This window comes from Epinephelus fuscoguttatus, linkage group LG9, assembly GCF_011397635.1.
Source record: "Epinephelus fuscoguttatus linkage group LG9, E.fuscoguttatus.final_Chr_v1".
Lineage (NCBI taxonomy): Eukaryota > Metazoa > Chordata > Actinopteri > Perciformes > Serranidae > Epinephelus > Epinephelus fuscoguttatus.
This window is the reverse complement of record NC_064760.1, coordinates 6353831-6370190: the sequence shown is the minus strand read 5'-3', so window position 1 is coordinate 6370190 and position 16360 is coordinate 6353831. Positions and strand designations below refer to the sequence as shown.

Sequence of the window (16360 nt, the reverse complement as noted above, 5' to 3'; positions counted from 1 at the left end):
TATTTGTAATGGAAGACTCTCAAGGCCAAAGCACACTGACAAATAAAAGCAGCTGGCTGGTGGTTTGACAGCTGCTTTAATTCTGCTCTAATATTTTGCTCAGCACTGAATTTGATGGATTCATTCTCCTCAGCTAGCGAGACCCTTTGGGCTCTTTCTACTCTAAAGTTCTTCTTCTCCTGTCAGCTAATAAGACGCTGCTTTGTGATCCTTGGTCTTATAGCCTGAATCTTTTTCCTCAAGAAAAATACATCAGCAATAAATGCCAGATCAGGTCCTGCTATGATGCTTGAGTCAAATCTTCATCTTCACCTCTTCATCCTTTGCATGTTTTTGGCTATAATAACTGTACACCAGTTAAAAGCGTTTATGTGATGAGAAGTCCTTTATCTTTTTTTGTTTGGAATATTTACACTATGACTATACCTGCCTTTCAGGTTCATACTTTAATATATACAGCAGTTAAAGAAGACTTCTACTACAAAATATTTACCTGCTTTAATGACCAAAAAACACTTTATTTTCCACATACTGTCTGTGCATGAATATCTGTATTCACTCTCTGTCTGAAATGCTCTGTTTAAGTGCCCGTTTCTTTATTTCGGACCAAAGATTCACGATAAGATGAGTTGAAACAGACAACCACTTGCAATGTGCTGTTCTGTGACATTTTAAAAACCTGCTGGTTCACACCAATGCAACTAGATGAGACGGTGTATCATCTCTGTTTAACAACTCTCTGTACTTCTGTTCTGATTTGCAGCTTTTCAGGTTTATTTTGTGGCTGAATCTAATTTGTAGCTCCTTAAAAGCACACACAGCAAGCACTATCACACTATGAGGACGGAAACATGGCGCTCGGCAGGGACGGGTCACCTGCTGCAGAATGCAAACATGCCATTCGCTGTCATTTTGACTTAACCACTGGACTTCACTACAGGCTGATTGGCCCCTAAAATTTCATAGAAGAAATGGTCAAATATGCACTATTGAATTTACAGCTCAGGTGTTTAAACCCATCTGAAAATCTTTGAGGTGTGTGTTGCTGTGGTTCTATGGCATGAGTGTGGTTGAAAAATGGCTTCAATTAAAGGGAAATTTCGGTTTATTTCAACCCGTCTCCTATCGTCCTAAATTTGTTTCAAGTGACATAGAAATAATAGTTAGCATGTAGGGGCGCATTAGTAGCGTCAGACCTGTAAGTGAAAAACGTAAGTGAACGGGCAACCTTCAAGTGCAAAGTTAGTCCACTAAACAAGCTTTTTTTCCACAAAGACCGCCTCATATCGTTAGGATAAATGTCAGAGAACATATAGAAAACGACATGTAAACATGTTGTCTTACCTTACCGGTGTGATGCCATGTTTGTTTACCATCTAGCTCTGCTTTCCAAAGCGCGGCTGAAATATATCTCGCCAGCTCTAGATAAAGCCCAGCTGGATACTACTCCAGGTGGAGGTGTCTCGTCCTCGGTCACATCCAGACCTTGAAAATAAGGCTGCAACCGGTCCCATTCCTTGCAACAGAGGCATTCCTCTTCTGTGGGCACTGGGGCACAGCATTCACAGGTACACCACCAATCTCCAGAGCTAAAGCCTTGCAGCAGCCATTCCTCCTCTCTCGTCCTCTACCTGTTGCGCCTCTCTCTCTCTCTCCTCCTCCGTTCTTCAATTTCACGAAGCTCTTCGTCAGTGTATTCTAGCTCAAATAAATAAGGGCGGCCATCAAACTCTGCAAAATCAAATTCCTCCCCCACAAAGTCGAAGTCTGGCAAAAAGTCAGCCATTATTCTATAAATCTTTCATAAAATAAATGAATGAACTTTTCAGGCTACTGTCCAGTTCTGCCTTCCAGCTGTTGCTGCTTGTTCAGGCACGGTATGAGATCGCTGCTTGTTCTCGTGATATTTCGGCCGCGCTTTGGAAAGCAGAGCTAAATGGTAAACAAACATGGCAGCACACCGGTAAGGTAAGACAACACGTTTACATGTCGTTTTCTATATGTTCTCTGACATTTATCCTAACGATATGAGGCGGTCTTTGTGGGAAAAAAAGCTTGTTTAGTGGACTAACTTTGCACTTGAAGGTTGCCCGTTCACTTACGTTTTAACAGGTCTGACGCTACTATGCGCCCCGGCTGTATCTAGGCTAACGGCTAACATGCTAACTATTATTTTTATGTCACTGGTCACTTGAAACAAATTTAGGACGATAGGAGACAGGTTGAAATAAACCGAAATTTCCCTTTAAATGTTCCTTTTATAAGTTACTACCTCACTACAATATGACAAATTTTATGATGTAAACTTAAAGTGAGCTTCCCCTGTGTGAAAGACCAGCAGCCACCACTGCTACGCATAGTGAATGCACCACAAACCGAATTTAACATCATACTTAACATGAGTGAGGAACATCACGTATGATCTATCCAAATCTAAACAGCCAATGTAAAAGCACTTTCATATAAACTTAATGGGTAGAAGTTTGGGTTGCTTCACTGTATGTTTAATTCAGAAAAAAGATATTTGATTAGATCATTCTTCTGTCTCATATATTTAGTTTGCTTTCAGCCGTTGCAGTCTGGTCAGGGTCGTGAACACAGGTGTGTTGTTTGAAGTTCACTGAACACATACAGGATTCCTTGGTGATGACTTAAGGTTTCAAAGCTTCAAAGAGACTTTTCATGTCTTACTGACCCCTTTTTGTCAAGTCTATCTTGTCTTTGATAAATTCATGCTTACTATTTAATTCATCTGTAATAAAATGTTAATCAATGGTATCAAAGACTCGCGGTCAAACATCCATCTTGACATTACTCATATTTCATTGAATAGTTCACTTGAACAGTCTTTGAGAGCATTGAGTTCAAGTTTAAAACTTTTCCCTGCGTCTCCGTGTAAAACTATCTTTGGAATGTAGAGCTGATGCCCAGTGATTCTTTAGTTTAGTTTTGGAGGGAGACCGAACGATATGACAGCATATCTCGGGAAAGTGTTTGATTACAGCAAATGGAGAGGGGCTGACTAAGCGTGACTGTCTTCCCTTCAACTGTCGCAGGCCTTTGTTACTGTGGAACAAGTCTGAGAGGGAGAGAGAGACCGACTCAGACAGATTGCAAGAGAACAAAACAGAGTGGCGTCAAAGGAGAGCAGAGAACAAACAAGGCAGCAGGAGGAGATACAGAGCAGATATCCATCAACCAATCACACCTGTGCTTTTTTATGTCGTAAAGTCAGACAGAAACATTTGAGACTTATGATTCACTCAGGTCTTAAGTAAAGGTGGATAAATGAAAACTTTATCCATGTTGAATATCAAATATTAAAGTCAAGAGTTTACAGACAGGAACAGTGCATGTTTACAGGGGACCTATTATGCTTTGCCTTATTTTCTGTCATATATATATTTCAGTCATTAACATTTTAGTCAAAGGAAACTTTGCTGTATTATATTTGGCAGTATGGCTCTGTTCTGGGGCCTCTGCATTACTACATGTAGCTTCATTCTAACGCCTGGGAAACATAATTTTGGTTGCTGATGTTGTTAATTTCTCCCTAATTTCGGATCATATTCCTGCTGGAATATGTTTGTTGGGTAAAAAGTGTTTATTGGTGATTTTTCCTGGTATAAAGTGCCACAATACTCCGTTACATTAGACCTAGAAACGCTGACCAATCAGAGGAGACTTGGCTTTTTAGGGAGGAGGTCCAAAGCCCAGCTCACATCAATGATTAACAATGAGATGAAACCATCTTAGAATGTTGCAGAGACAAGTTGCAGCGGCGTAAAGTGGCAGTCTGAGCTCGACTCAAGATGGCTGATGGTGTCACCTGCAAGTCAGCTGGTCACATTGGCAGAGACTGATTTAAGACCGTAAAGCACGTCACCTGTTTGAATAGCCAATCGACGTTCGAAGTTCAGCCTCCCTTGTTGTCTCAGAGCAATCGCCCCTGATGCGTAGTATGTAGATTTAATGTACATGACAAATGCCTGGATGTATATTACATTACATTAAATTTCTGAGTATGAGACTTGAGCTCATTGCACATACTCAACTCCCCAACAATTCACTCTCTCTTCAGACTGTCCATATGCACAAGGGTGAAGGTTTTGGGCCAGGCTGAAAGCTGTTAATGTCACATTTTTACGTTTTTATTTTGTTTTAAAAGGCAAGAAAGTAACTATTTGGATCACCATGTGTGCCAAGTTTATCTCAATAAAGTGTTTGCAAATTTGCAGCTACATTTTCTGAGATGTGTAAGTCACTGGCCAGATCAGATCGGCCATCAGTCACGTTATACCAACCCATTCTCGTTCCAAAGTCGTCTCACACCGTCGCTTTCTCTGTGATTTTGGTGGCAGAAACCAATGCCAAAAGCCACCTTTCCCAGCCATGCCACTGGACAGCATCAGTTTGTAATGTGGCCAGACAGAACCTTTTGCAATGTTATAATACGCTGCTACTCGCCTTGATGGCATCTGTGGTGGCAGTACGATACGCGGACAGGTGGCGTCAGTTCATAACACAGCCAGACGGCATCTGTTGCTGCGGTACTAAGGGTGGCGTCAGTTTCAAACACTGCCAGTAACAATGTAATATAAGCAGCTTGAGAGTCCCTGTAGGGTGGGAGCGAGTGGTGGTGGATGGGTCCAACAAACCGCGGACTTACACCTGTGAGCCAGCTGTTCACTTCCCGTATGAATGTAGAGCCAAACCATGATGTTTTTTGTCAAATCTAACCATGTGCTTGTGTTGCCAAAAAACCTAACTATGGTCTTTTGTTGCTGTCCTGGCATTGGTTGCCATGTGCTTTAGTTGCCTACACCTAACCACGTGCTTTTGTCAATGTTCTGTTGTCGATAGCAGCATCCCAGAACATCGACAACACACGCAGGAAAGTACGTAGCATGTAATATGTTGACGTCAAAGCCCACTGACAAAATGGCCACATGTGACGGCTTGGAATGAAAACGTGTTGGTTATATGTGAGTAGACTTCGGTGTGACCACTCTGCTGGTAATGGCACACTTAATCATTCATTAAGTAGGCAGTGTGCAGTACGTATAGTTCAGTATGTGGTAGGCAGGGTTGTAATCACGTTAAATTTCTCAGTTATGCTGTGATGTAATGCGTAACTGTTCTAAATTCAGTAATGACATTACAGTTCACTTATCACATTTCATCAACCAATTACGTCATTAATTAATTTGCATTAAATGCGTTCTTTAATGATCTGTTTAATGGGTGGATAGAAAAAAATAAATCAAACATGCTGACAACGGCAACATCCACCGTGACTGTGGAAATGCTCCTCAGCCTGTGCAGTCTGTGCCGACTCTGAGGAAGAGGAACAGGTGGTCTGACGGAAACACAGAATAAGATGGACTAGTCTTCAATAAAGCCGTAGTTTGGTGAGTGAGCATCTCGGGTAAGTTCGTAAAAGGTTTTATTTAGGCCTTAATATACTTTATATATTATTCTGAGGCAATTAACATTTGTACTTGGTGGTGTTAGGAAGGCCAACCTCTTTTCTATATTGATTTCGATTTATGTTGAGGTGGTTACACTGCAGCGTGCTGCATCTTGATTCTCCTGACCCTTGTTTTCTTCTTTACTTTTTTTTTTTTTTAGTAACGACCCCAAACCTCGTAGGCAATTCTGATTCCCTCTCTGGATAGGCATGTTGCTGTCTTTGAAATGAAATTGAAATGTAATCCCTTGCCATTGCACTGCGGTGCTGGCAAAAATCTCAGAGGTAAAAACTCAACCTTTGTGCAAAAACATGTCTTGTAATTTGGACTGACTGATCCTTCAATCAGTTACAGCTGGATATTGTAGAGAGAAATATCAAAAATGGATGTTTTGCAGAAAAGTTTAATACAAACGTATCTGCAAAATGTTGATAAGGTAATCCAGGCAACATTAATGGTTCAGCATGCTTCAAACTAATATAGCAGTTTGTACAAAATGTCACACTGTGATGTTTGGATGCAAAAATTGTTTCTTGAAAAGTCAAACTCAACGGTGGAGCAAAAAGCCTACCATTAAAGAGAGGGAGGCCAGGCACAATCAATCATACAAATGGAGATAATGGTGCACACTTTCAGAATGCTTCTCCTTAAATGCATTTGTGGTGTTACACTCTGTTTTAACATGGAGAGTGATGGACGTATGTGTGTGAAGAATGAAAGAAGAGCTTGAGAGACAAGTTCTAATTCTGCCAATCACTGCTTGAAGTGGGTATACTGGTTGGATTGACAGTTTCGTCGGAGAGAGTTTTTCAGCAAGCCTGTCTCCTAGAAATTAGGTTTATAGTTGAAACAACAAATAGAGAAAACTGAAGAAGCTTCTTGGATGAGAGGCGAAACGTCTTCAAGAAACTCAAGCAAGTCCAGTTTCCTACGATACTCACTTACGATTACCATGACCTGGATGACTGAGAATCTTCACTGACAACAACAAATACTATTTCTAGCGTCCTAAATTTAACATGATTATGTGGCAATCTGAACATCGAGAAGAGAAACAAGCTGCAGAGAGGGATGAACTTGGCCTCCAGAATTAGAGGGAAGCCACAAAGACATGCATGTATGAAGAAATCTCAATGAGTAAAGCAAACAGGACTATTACCCTCAGGGAGGTGTTATAGATTGCCGATGGCTAATAGAAATATCTACAAGAAATAATTTGTTCCAAGTGCTGTTAATGTAATAAAGGAAAAAAGGATCAATATGTAGGACTATGACGCAGCGTGATGCTCCCGATACTTTGCTGCATCTCTTTGCAGAGTTGGTCCATCTCATTTCATGAATGCTTGTATACTGTGTAAATTACTAACTTGTATGTTGTGAGTTTTATTTTGTTATGGGTTGAGTTTTTTGATACATGTTTTGTGGCTTCTCCTGTGTTGTGTTTTCTTTTTTTTGTTCTCCTGTCTTTCCATGACCTGCAGGGCTGGTGTGTGGCGGAGGTGGGGCTGACCTGCTTTTCTACCACGGGCAGTGAGGCACACCTGGTTTCCATTTCATCTCGTCTACCTCACTATAAAGCTGGCTCTGACTTCACTTTGGTGCCAGATAATTCCGTCTCGTTAGGTAGCGCTACGCTTACTTGAGTTTCTTTGCCTCATGAGTATTTTGCCTGCTTCTCTTTTTGACCAGCTCCACTGACTCGTGTTTTTTGTCTCTGTCATTCACAGTTTGGTGCCTCGCCACCTTTGTTCTACAGAGCTCTCGACTCCTGCCACCACCAGGCAGCTCACTTCTCTGTGCAGCCGTTTTTGTGTTTTTTGCTGCTGTTTTTGTAATAAATTGTTGTGATATTTACTCCACCTGTCTCCTGCTACTTGGGTTCCTTCGGGTTCTCGCCAGTCCTTAACATGTTTTTCATGAATGAATATTGCCAAGAATTCTTGTAGTGTAGTTGTATGGCATGTATATCAGGAATCAATTCAGGATGGACCCAAATGCAGAGCAGGAGCTTGAATGTTAAACAAAAAGTGAGCTTTAATGCTGGCTTAAAAAAAAGCCCTGAAAAAGGCAGGCAACAAAACACAAACTCCAAAAGAAAGGAGGCCTAAAACTAAACTGAAACTAACTGGGGAAGCACGATAAACACAGGGATGACCTCCAAAACTGAACATAACAGACCAGCAGGAAATGACACCATGAGGACTGGGATTAACAAAGATGAACTGACAGGAACAAAAGGAAACACACAGGTGTATATTTACACAGAAAGCTAATCAAAAGAACGGGACACAGCTGGAGTAGGAGGACACAGACAAAAGGAGGGAAACTGGGATTGGCTAACAGCAAGGGTGTGGTGGGGAACACAAGACTAATACAGAACAGGTGTGTAGGGAAGACTTTGGGAACAGGGAAGGACTAACGAGACAGGTGTGACAGAAAACAGGTGGGAAAACACACAGACAGGAAGTAAAACCAGACGACACATGAAGAGAGAATCTAAAAAATATAACAGGAAACAGATTAAACATGAATCAATAACATGAAACAAAGAATGCAATGCAGTATTTTTACCTTATCTCTGATGCCCTGTCGGATGTTTTCTCTCTCTGCCTCCATTTTTGCATATTTGGCCTTCCTCTCCTCCTCCTGTTGCCTCAGCGCCTCTTGTCTTTCTTCCTCTTTTTTCGCAGCATCGGGATCCTTCTCCTCCTCCCCACCAAGCATCTTGCCCATGTCTTTGGTGGCCCCTGTTGTCAGCGGAGACAGAAAGAGAGAGCAGAGTGAGAAATAAAACAAATGTCAAGCAGAAATCTTTTAACCAGCGACACTGGCAATTGACAGTAATTGCACATAATAGATCCCAGCAATCTGCTGTTGCAAAGCATTTGCTGTGCACAGTGGCACATCTAAGATTTGGATAATTCAATAGACATTGCTTTGTGTTTCAATCCTCTTTCAGGCCAGTGCAAGAGCAGCACAATCTGCCCTCTACTGAACCAAAGACAAGAGTGTCTTTGTGTCAAGTGTGACAATAGCTGGAACAAGAGGTGAGCGCCACGAACAAGAGCCCGAGATAAAAGACACTGCGATAAATTATTAGCAATTCTCTTGATTGCTTCTGTGCCGCTCGCTTTGGCCTTTGCTATCTCCAACAGGAATTTACATCCGCATGCAAAGCGTCCACTCAGACTGTTGGTCAAGACCTGAGAACAAAGGCTTCAAGTGCTGTTCAAAGGACCATGATAAACAGACACTGGGGCTCAGTCTGCCACTGATCACATCTCCTCTTTGTACTTGTTAGATATGCTGAACAAGAGATCAAGCAAAAATATACATGATATTATATCCTGACTTCTGTGCTGCTTACTCGATTACTTCTAATGCTAGTGACTCTGATATTTCCTACCAATGCACTGACTCTTACTTGCTCTGGGTCAGAATTCATGTAAATAGGGTTTTGTCGAGGATGGTCAAAGAGTCTAGAAAGATGCAAAAAAGTAATTTTTGCTACTAGATGAAGACTGGTTTATGAAAATGCCCGCAGGCACTGGCAAAGCTGTCTCAGACGCTGACATCATACTGTATCTTGACTTCTTCTTATGTTTGTGTAGAGCATCTGGTGTGTGCTCTGGGCATGAAATAACACGCTTCATTAGCCTCATTTTCCACCAAGCAGCCTGGTTCAGTTCGGTTCAGTTCTTTAAACAAGAGAACTGTTGCTTTTGATGGTACCAATAGAACCATTCTATCCCTCTGTTGAGGTACCTAGCACACTGATCTGATATTAAACACTGGAGACACTGCAGTCAGTTGATTGCTTGAGAGACAATCGTCACTTGTGCTCTACAAAGACTCAGTGCATAAACCTGCTATTTTTGAATGTCTCTTGGATTGTGACAGACTCTAAGCAATCTAGCCTGTTTGTTCTTTCGTCTGAAATTGTGGGTGCACCACGGGTTCTGCGGATGATCAGTGAAATGCAAATCTTCCTTTACATTGCCAGTGAAGAGGAGATACAGTGAGATGACGCAGCTGTTACAATCCACACTCCCGTCTACATTAAAAGTATTGTCCATGTTAGAAATCCTAAACAGATCTGCGGTTTAGGTACAAGCCTGTAGGGGTTATGTACCAGTTCAAAGGGTGATTTACAGAAAGTGTACAATACAATATTTTTTTCTTATTCTCCTAATATTGAGCAACACATCTCCAGAGTTAATGTGCCTGTTATGCGCCTGATTAAACGGCTCTCATATTCCAGGTGGCACAGAAATACTGACCCATTGTCATTCCCATGTCATCAAATACAGACGCTTTGTCATGCCCCTTGACAACGGGCTGGACACAAAGAAGCTGACACAAAAAGTCAGCAGTCAAAGGAACAGAATGTTAACACCAGGGATCCGACCTTTGCTGTGGGTCGCAAGTGATTCATGACTCTGCTTTATCCGCACATACTCTGCCACAACCACAGTCAATCCATAACATGAACCATCAACCATGTGCAGATGAGGTAGACAGAGAGAATTTCAAAATGAGTAAGCGTTCAAAACTAAATGAAAACCTCTGCTGGTGCATGCGCAGCGTTGACACTGTTGGAGCTGTCAGCACCCAGATGAAGCCATTTGCTGCCATTCACTCTTGTACAACGTGAAAACAACAACATCTACAGAGAGAGATGGATCGTCCTTCACAGTAAACATTTTGTTTTGTCAGTTCTGTCACACACTCAGGAAAAGATTCACGTCTTCGGAAAACAGTCCTTTGAAACACACTCTCTTATTACCTCTGTTGTGACCTTGATGCTTTATTTAAATAGTTAAAGTATTATAAGGCATTCTTTTGTAAATGATAATAGGAAATGTCAATCAGACATGGACAAACAGAAACACCCAGGTGTGCTCGTATCTTTGTTAAACAATAGATCTTAACTGCATTGCTCCATTTTGCTTTAACTGTTACATGGCAGAGCTGTTACCAGAACACGTTCTCGTTACACCCTGAGCAGTGAGAACATCGTCAGTTTAACACCGGTAAAGCCTTTAAACAAGTCCTGTTATTATCCTTTAAATCTTCATAACTGGAAAGGCCGTAGTTCAAATCAGGAAGTTGCACAGATTAATCTTCAGTGTCATCCTGCGTGTTGAGCTGCCCCCACTGTGCTTTTGAACATTACCTTTACATGACGTTCTGGCTGTGTGTTCTCACTCCAGAGGAATTAACTCTTCTTTCCAGCTCAGTGGCTGGAAAGAAGCCAGCGCTCTAACAGTGGCCCGACAAACCCTGAACCCACCACTCTCTGCTCACTTCCACCTCGCAGGAAAGGAAGTTGATTTTAATGAGAACTGGGCCTTCTGGATTACTCCGGGCAGATCTGAAATACGCCTGGCTCTCCATCTCTCTCTCGCTCTCTCCCCAGGTCCAGCACACTTCCTGCCACTATTAGCGCCCCGGTCTGCTATGCTGAGCCTCGCAGGCTCTCCGCAGGAACCACTCAAAGACACAGCCATCTGCTTCAGTCGTGAAATTGATGAGACAGCAATGACCTTGAGGTTCTTGGCTGCAGTTGGAACTTGCTGTGTTGACAGACCAGGACAAGCCCCGGTCCTTAGTCATACGGAGCTGGGTGACTGTTAATTAATGAACAGAAATGTTGATGTTTCCTATTTTTCCATTAAATCCTGTGAGCGCTGAGCACACGACATGTTGGCATGTTAAGCACGCATAATGCTCATTATCTCGAGGCTTTTTCATGTCAGTGTAACGTGTAGAATATAAGAAACATACAGATACATGAAGGGGTCATTAGTCTGGAGTTACGAGTTCATCCAGTCTAAATGAAATGCAGCCACTGAATTTACTGTCTAACCAATCAGTAGAATATGTGTAATACTACTTCTCACAAATCTCAATCTCAACCACTGAATGTATAAAGTCATCAAATATCTTGAACATCAAAGTTCATTCTTGACATCGGAAAACAAACAAAAAACTTTCCATATAGTATCATGACCAAACACCATCCCAGCTTGGTCTAACAGACGGCACATTTACACAACCTGTTTAAGGCGGGAATATCGCACCATTATGCCACCTTACAGCTCTGTATAAAAGGTGCAATCCCTGAACGTGGGGAAGGAGTTGTCTCACATCCGGGCCAGGAACAGAGGTATTACAGCACTCAAACAATGTCTGTATAAACGGGACACCCGGCAAGATGGGATCATGGGCGGCACCAGGTGTGATGTTTTGATGACTTGTTATGCTTGCGACCCACCAAGATTTAAAAAAGTAGCTGGTAGCAGCTAGCAGCTAACTCAAAGAAGAAGAACAACAGCTGAAGATGTACGCAAACTGGGAAAACAATGAGATTCGGGAGCTCCTTACCCTCCAAGCAGAGGATGGCATCAGCCGCAACATCATAGGGTGATGGCATATGCTATTATGTACCAGCGCTATGGAAACAGTACGAATGCAAAGTCAATTGTCATTGTGAGCACACAAAGTCTCAGGTTCAACAACGTCATGTAATGGACAGTGGTTAATATTAGGACCCCACAGGTAGGATGAAGAGCGAGAAAGTCTGCACAGGGAAAAGGTGGGAGTGGTGGACGAATCAAACAAACACTGGACTTTCACCTGGGAGACCACAGTTCATATCACAAGTGAAACTAAAAGTCAGTTATTTCAACTTAACATAGGCTACTTAAGATCTTTACATATTTACCTCTTGTTACTTGACGCATTTCGTCACTTAACGCTTATGTCCTGTATGTAAGAAAGGTAGTTATTGCACCGAAAACATGACCTTTTTCTACACATTATCTAGTAGTTTTTGGTGACTAAACCAAACTGTGCTGCCACCACAAAATGCAGTGTTCAGAGGTTGTGGTCATTTTGAGTATTTCTGTGAGATCGCATTGCTCCATCCAGAGATAAAGACTGTGAGGTGACTTTAAAAGGCGTGATCGATTCCTTGTGAGTTTCTTCATTTTTATTTCACAGTGAAAGAAAAACAGAAGCCATTGCCAATTTTTTGGACTCTTAAACATCATTCTGTTAATCTTTGGCACCCAAATGCTGCACTCTATTTTTATCATTCATAAACATTACCTACAGTGAAAAAGTAATGACGGACGTCTAAATATAAACCATGTTTTCCCCTCAAGATATTTTCATGTTGACTTTAATCACTGGTTTATCATAGTTGAAGCAGGTGCGGATGGCCAAGGATTCAGATGTTCTGAGGGCAAGTTAAGAGCTTCCTTTCAGGGACCATAAACATTGGGGTTTCACTGTTAATTAGTTTGTTCACATTCATAAAGCAGAACCTTGTGGAGTTGCCTTCTTGCAATAACACCCATAAGAATATTTCCTGCTGTCTTTCTGTGCTGTAATTGCCCGGAGGCCAAACCAGACTGAATCTGTCCATAAACTTTCCCTCAGCTTTCTTTCTTCTTAGCTTGAGGAGGTTTCCCAGCTCTTAACAGAGGCTGAGTAGACTCTGATGGAGAATATCCTTCATCACTTCAGGGTTAATAAATTCTCCTTTGGCCGAGCTGAACAGAGAAACTTTTGAAATTAAAACTTGTTAAACTTTAGAGTCTGCAGATTGAATATAAAAATAGCACCACATGAGAAGAAGAGACAAGAGAGTAGGAAGATGTACCTCATAAAGCCTAAGCTCACACAAGGTTTAAGCATCATCTATTCTTACCTCCTAATTAAAACTGACACTGATACTGGGATATTAATTTGTCCTGTGACTGCTTTAGAATAAGGATATACTGTACTACTTTTAACATTAGGAGCAACTTAATCTGTTAATCTTGCTTTGTTACAATTATATAACATATTGGATACACCTTTTATCTTGAGTCCGCTGCCGATGACTTTAACTTCTTTGCAACTGATGCCACTTTATCTCTTGTATTTCACATGTTGCTGCGCCTCTCCCAAGCCTCCTCCACATGACTAATCTCGATGTTCAAGGCTAATTAGCTCGTCTGATTGTGACAAAGTTGCTGTGCAGGAGCCTGAGACAGTTGTCGTTCCCATAAGCCTTAGTGTCATCAAACGCTGCCAGCTGTGGAGTCTGGGAACGGTGAGCAAAGCGAGAAAGCTCCAGAGGAAGAGCTGAGAGCCTCGGCTACTTTAGAAAAACACAGAAACATGGCCCAAAGTACTTAATTAGAAAGCACAATGAATAACTCATCCTTCACCACTGTGAGAACAGAACAGGGCAACTTGTTGATTGCTTACGGTAGCAAAAGGCAACCGCAAATTGAGGATTATACTAGGTTTTTAAAATTTCTCCGATGAGACATGATGAATCTGAACCCAGCAAGCCGAAATACAGTTTACTTTCTGATATGATCTGTGATGTTTGAGGGCAAAGAGACTTCCCTGAGCTATTAACAAGTCTTCAAAGTACAAAAACCTACCAAACTGACAATAAAACCATTCAGCACCTTAAGATCTGTGCTGGTACACCTCAAATTTACGACCCTATGGGAAGACAGCTGTGCTCAATAAGCCTTAAACAAGACCTTCAACAAGAGACTGAATGAACATCCTCTGTCTGTGAAGACCAGATCAAAACTGTCTTTGGCATGAGCTGGAAGAGGGTCAAAAATCAACCAGGTGACAAGAGATCGTCAGAGACAGATCAGGGAAGGTAATTATCTTTAATGGAAAAGACCAGCTTTGATTTGAGATTCGATCTACGAGCTTCCCTGCTCATGTGACTGAAGTGTTATAGCTGTTTATCGCAACTGAAATCCCCCAAAACCTAACATGTGAACCTTTGACCTCGGATCATTTTTACTAGAAAGAAACCTCTCTGTTGGTATACATTAGGAGTGGCACAATTTAGTCAAAATGTAGTCAGTAATCTCGGGTTTAAATCTTCTTGTCAGTTGGTTAATATGTTCTTGACCCAATTCTCATTGGTTGGACAGTTACGTGTGCTATTGTCATAAGGCCATGTGTCCACCAAAGTGCTCCCCCTCAGCTGAAAACACCAGGCACTCTTCTGAAAACAAACAGGGATTGCTAGAGCACTTTTTTCAGCTGAGATGCTTTGGTTGTGTCTGGTTACTATGACACAGAATATCTGCAAGATTGAAATGTCAGCACAAAGTAGAGTACTTGCTCTGGATAAAGGGAAGGTTGAAGCATATAAGGATCAAGCGACAACCTCCAGGGCTTAAAAATGATGCTAACATGAAGTGCCAACAATTGCATTGGCTCCTCACAGACCCAAGACCAAAGCATATTTCCAATGCTGTCATGTCACGTGTCATGTCTCTGTAGCCTAATAACTGATGAGTAGTAGCCAAGCAGCAGCCTCTGGGGCTGAAAAGTGAAGCCAGTGTGAAGATGCAAGGCTGGCTCCAGAAGCGAGTCAATCCCCACAGACGCCTATGTTAAAATGCCTAACTTTACACTTTGAGTCTGCCGATAGCTGCTCAGTCAGATCCACCTCTTGCTCCTCCGCAGCGCCAGCCTGTTACTTTTGGCTTCAAAAAACAAAGATGACCACAGTCACATTGCTCAATCACCAAAGTCATGGTAGCTACGTCCATTATTTTTACAGTCTAAGGTAAGGACAGAGGATGTACCTGGTGATCTATGTGGCAGCCAGTATTAATTTCTCCTTCAGCATTTGTACACGTAACACATGGCGGTTGATCGTTGTGGTATTTGTCTTGCCCCTCCTCCACTATGATTGGATAGCTGGATAAAAAGTGATGACGAGCACGTTTTACCTAAAGTTCAATATTTTTCAATTCTTGGTGACAAAAATAAAAAAAACCAACCACCACCTGTATAAAATCTCATGGCAGTTATCCAATAGATCTTGATATATTTCAGTCTGGATAAAAGCGGCAACTGACTGAACGACAACCTGACAGAGAGTTTCCCAGAAGCACACTAGTAGCCATGTTTTAAGTCACTCCGTTACTACACAGTTCAAACCTAACATCAGTGACATCACAGCTACAAGCGTGGAGAGCTAGTTAACTGTAGTAACTCATTACAGCTTTAAAGGGACTTTTTAGGTCAGCTGAAGCCTGAGGGCTAATTTTGGAAGTGGGAGACGGCTCTCTTCGCTTAGTTTGAAGAAGAGTGGAAATTGAAAAGGGATCAGGGAGAAGTTTGGAAGTTATGGATGGTCGGGTCACGCTGTGGATTAGACTGGGCTGAGTTACATAAAATGCTGGCTTTATATTTGGAGAGCGTGAGAAAACATGAGGAGAGAGTGTCTGGAAGTATGTGTGGTGCCATGTGTGTGTGGCCGAGGCTCTGCTGGGTGTTAAAAAATGAGGACAAAATGTACAGCTCTTTATTCCCACTATGCATCTGTGCATGTGTGATGTGTGTGTCACACTCAGTGTGCACGGTCGCTGTGCGCCGTCAGAGCTGAGAGTATAAATCGAGTGTGTCCTCCAGGTGCATTTGGGCTCTGAGTCGGCTTTTTATTCATGCTGGCGGACGAGTGAGACCACATGAGAAGTGTCCCCTGTGGAGCCCAAAGGCACACGATGAAGGACGGAGAGAGAAAAAAAGAGGGAGAGGGCTGAAATTGAAGACGGAGAGAAACAAGGACAGAAGAATAAGGTCAACTGGAATGAAAGTGAGTGAGATTATTTTCACTACACGACAGCAAATTAGAGCAATCGATGTGGAGAGTGAGTGTGCATAAATAAGGAAAAAGAGAGTGATGGACTTAAAGTAGAGAATCTGTGACAAGGACAGATGAAAGAGCATCACATTTAGAAGAACAGGTGGTATTTAAGAGAGACAAGGAATAATGGACAAAGAGAAAGAACAGTGAAGGGGAACAAAGTAAAGAAGGTGAGAATGGTGATCCATATCAAGGAAAA

General features: G+C 42.0%; 1 protein-coding gene across 3 annotated transcripts in view; it reads right to left on the bottom strand.

The window, feature by feature from the left end:
• Positions 1-16360, bottom strand: part of LOC125894874 (complexin-1-like) — a 200810-nt gene that overhangs the window by 115079 nt on the left and 69371 nt on the right. For all 3 annotated transcript variants that reach the window (XR_007450120.1, XM_049586527.1, XM_049586528.1), the window contains exon 3: positions 8043-8218. Coding sequence is in view for 2 of the 3 variants with exons in the window: in XM_049586527.1 (XP_049442484.1) it covers positions 8043-8218 (176 nt within the window). In the remaining variant the exon portion in view is untranslated. The remainder of the gene's footprint in view (positions 1-8042; positions 8219-16360) is intronic.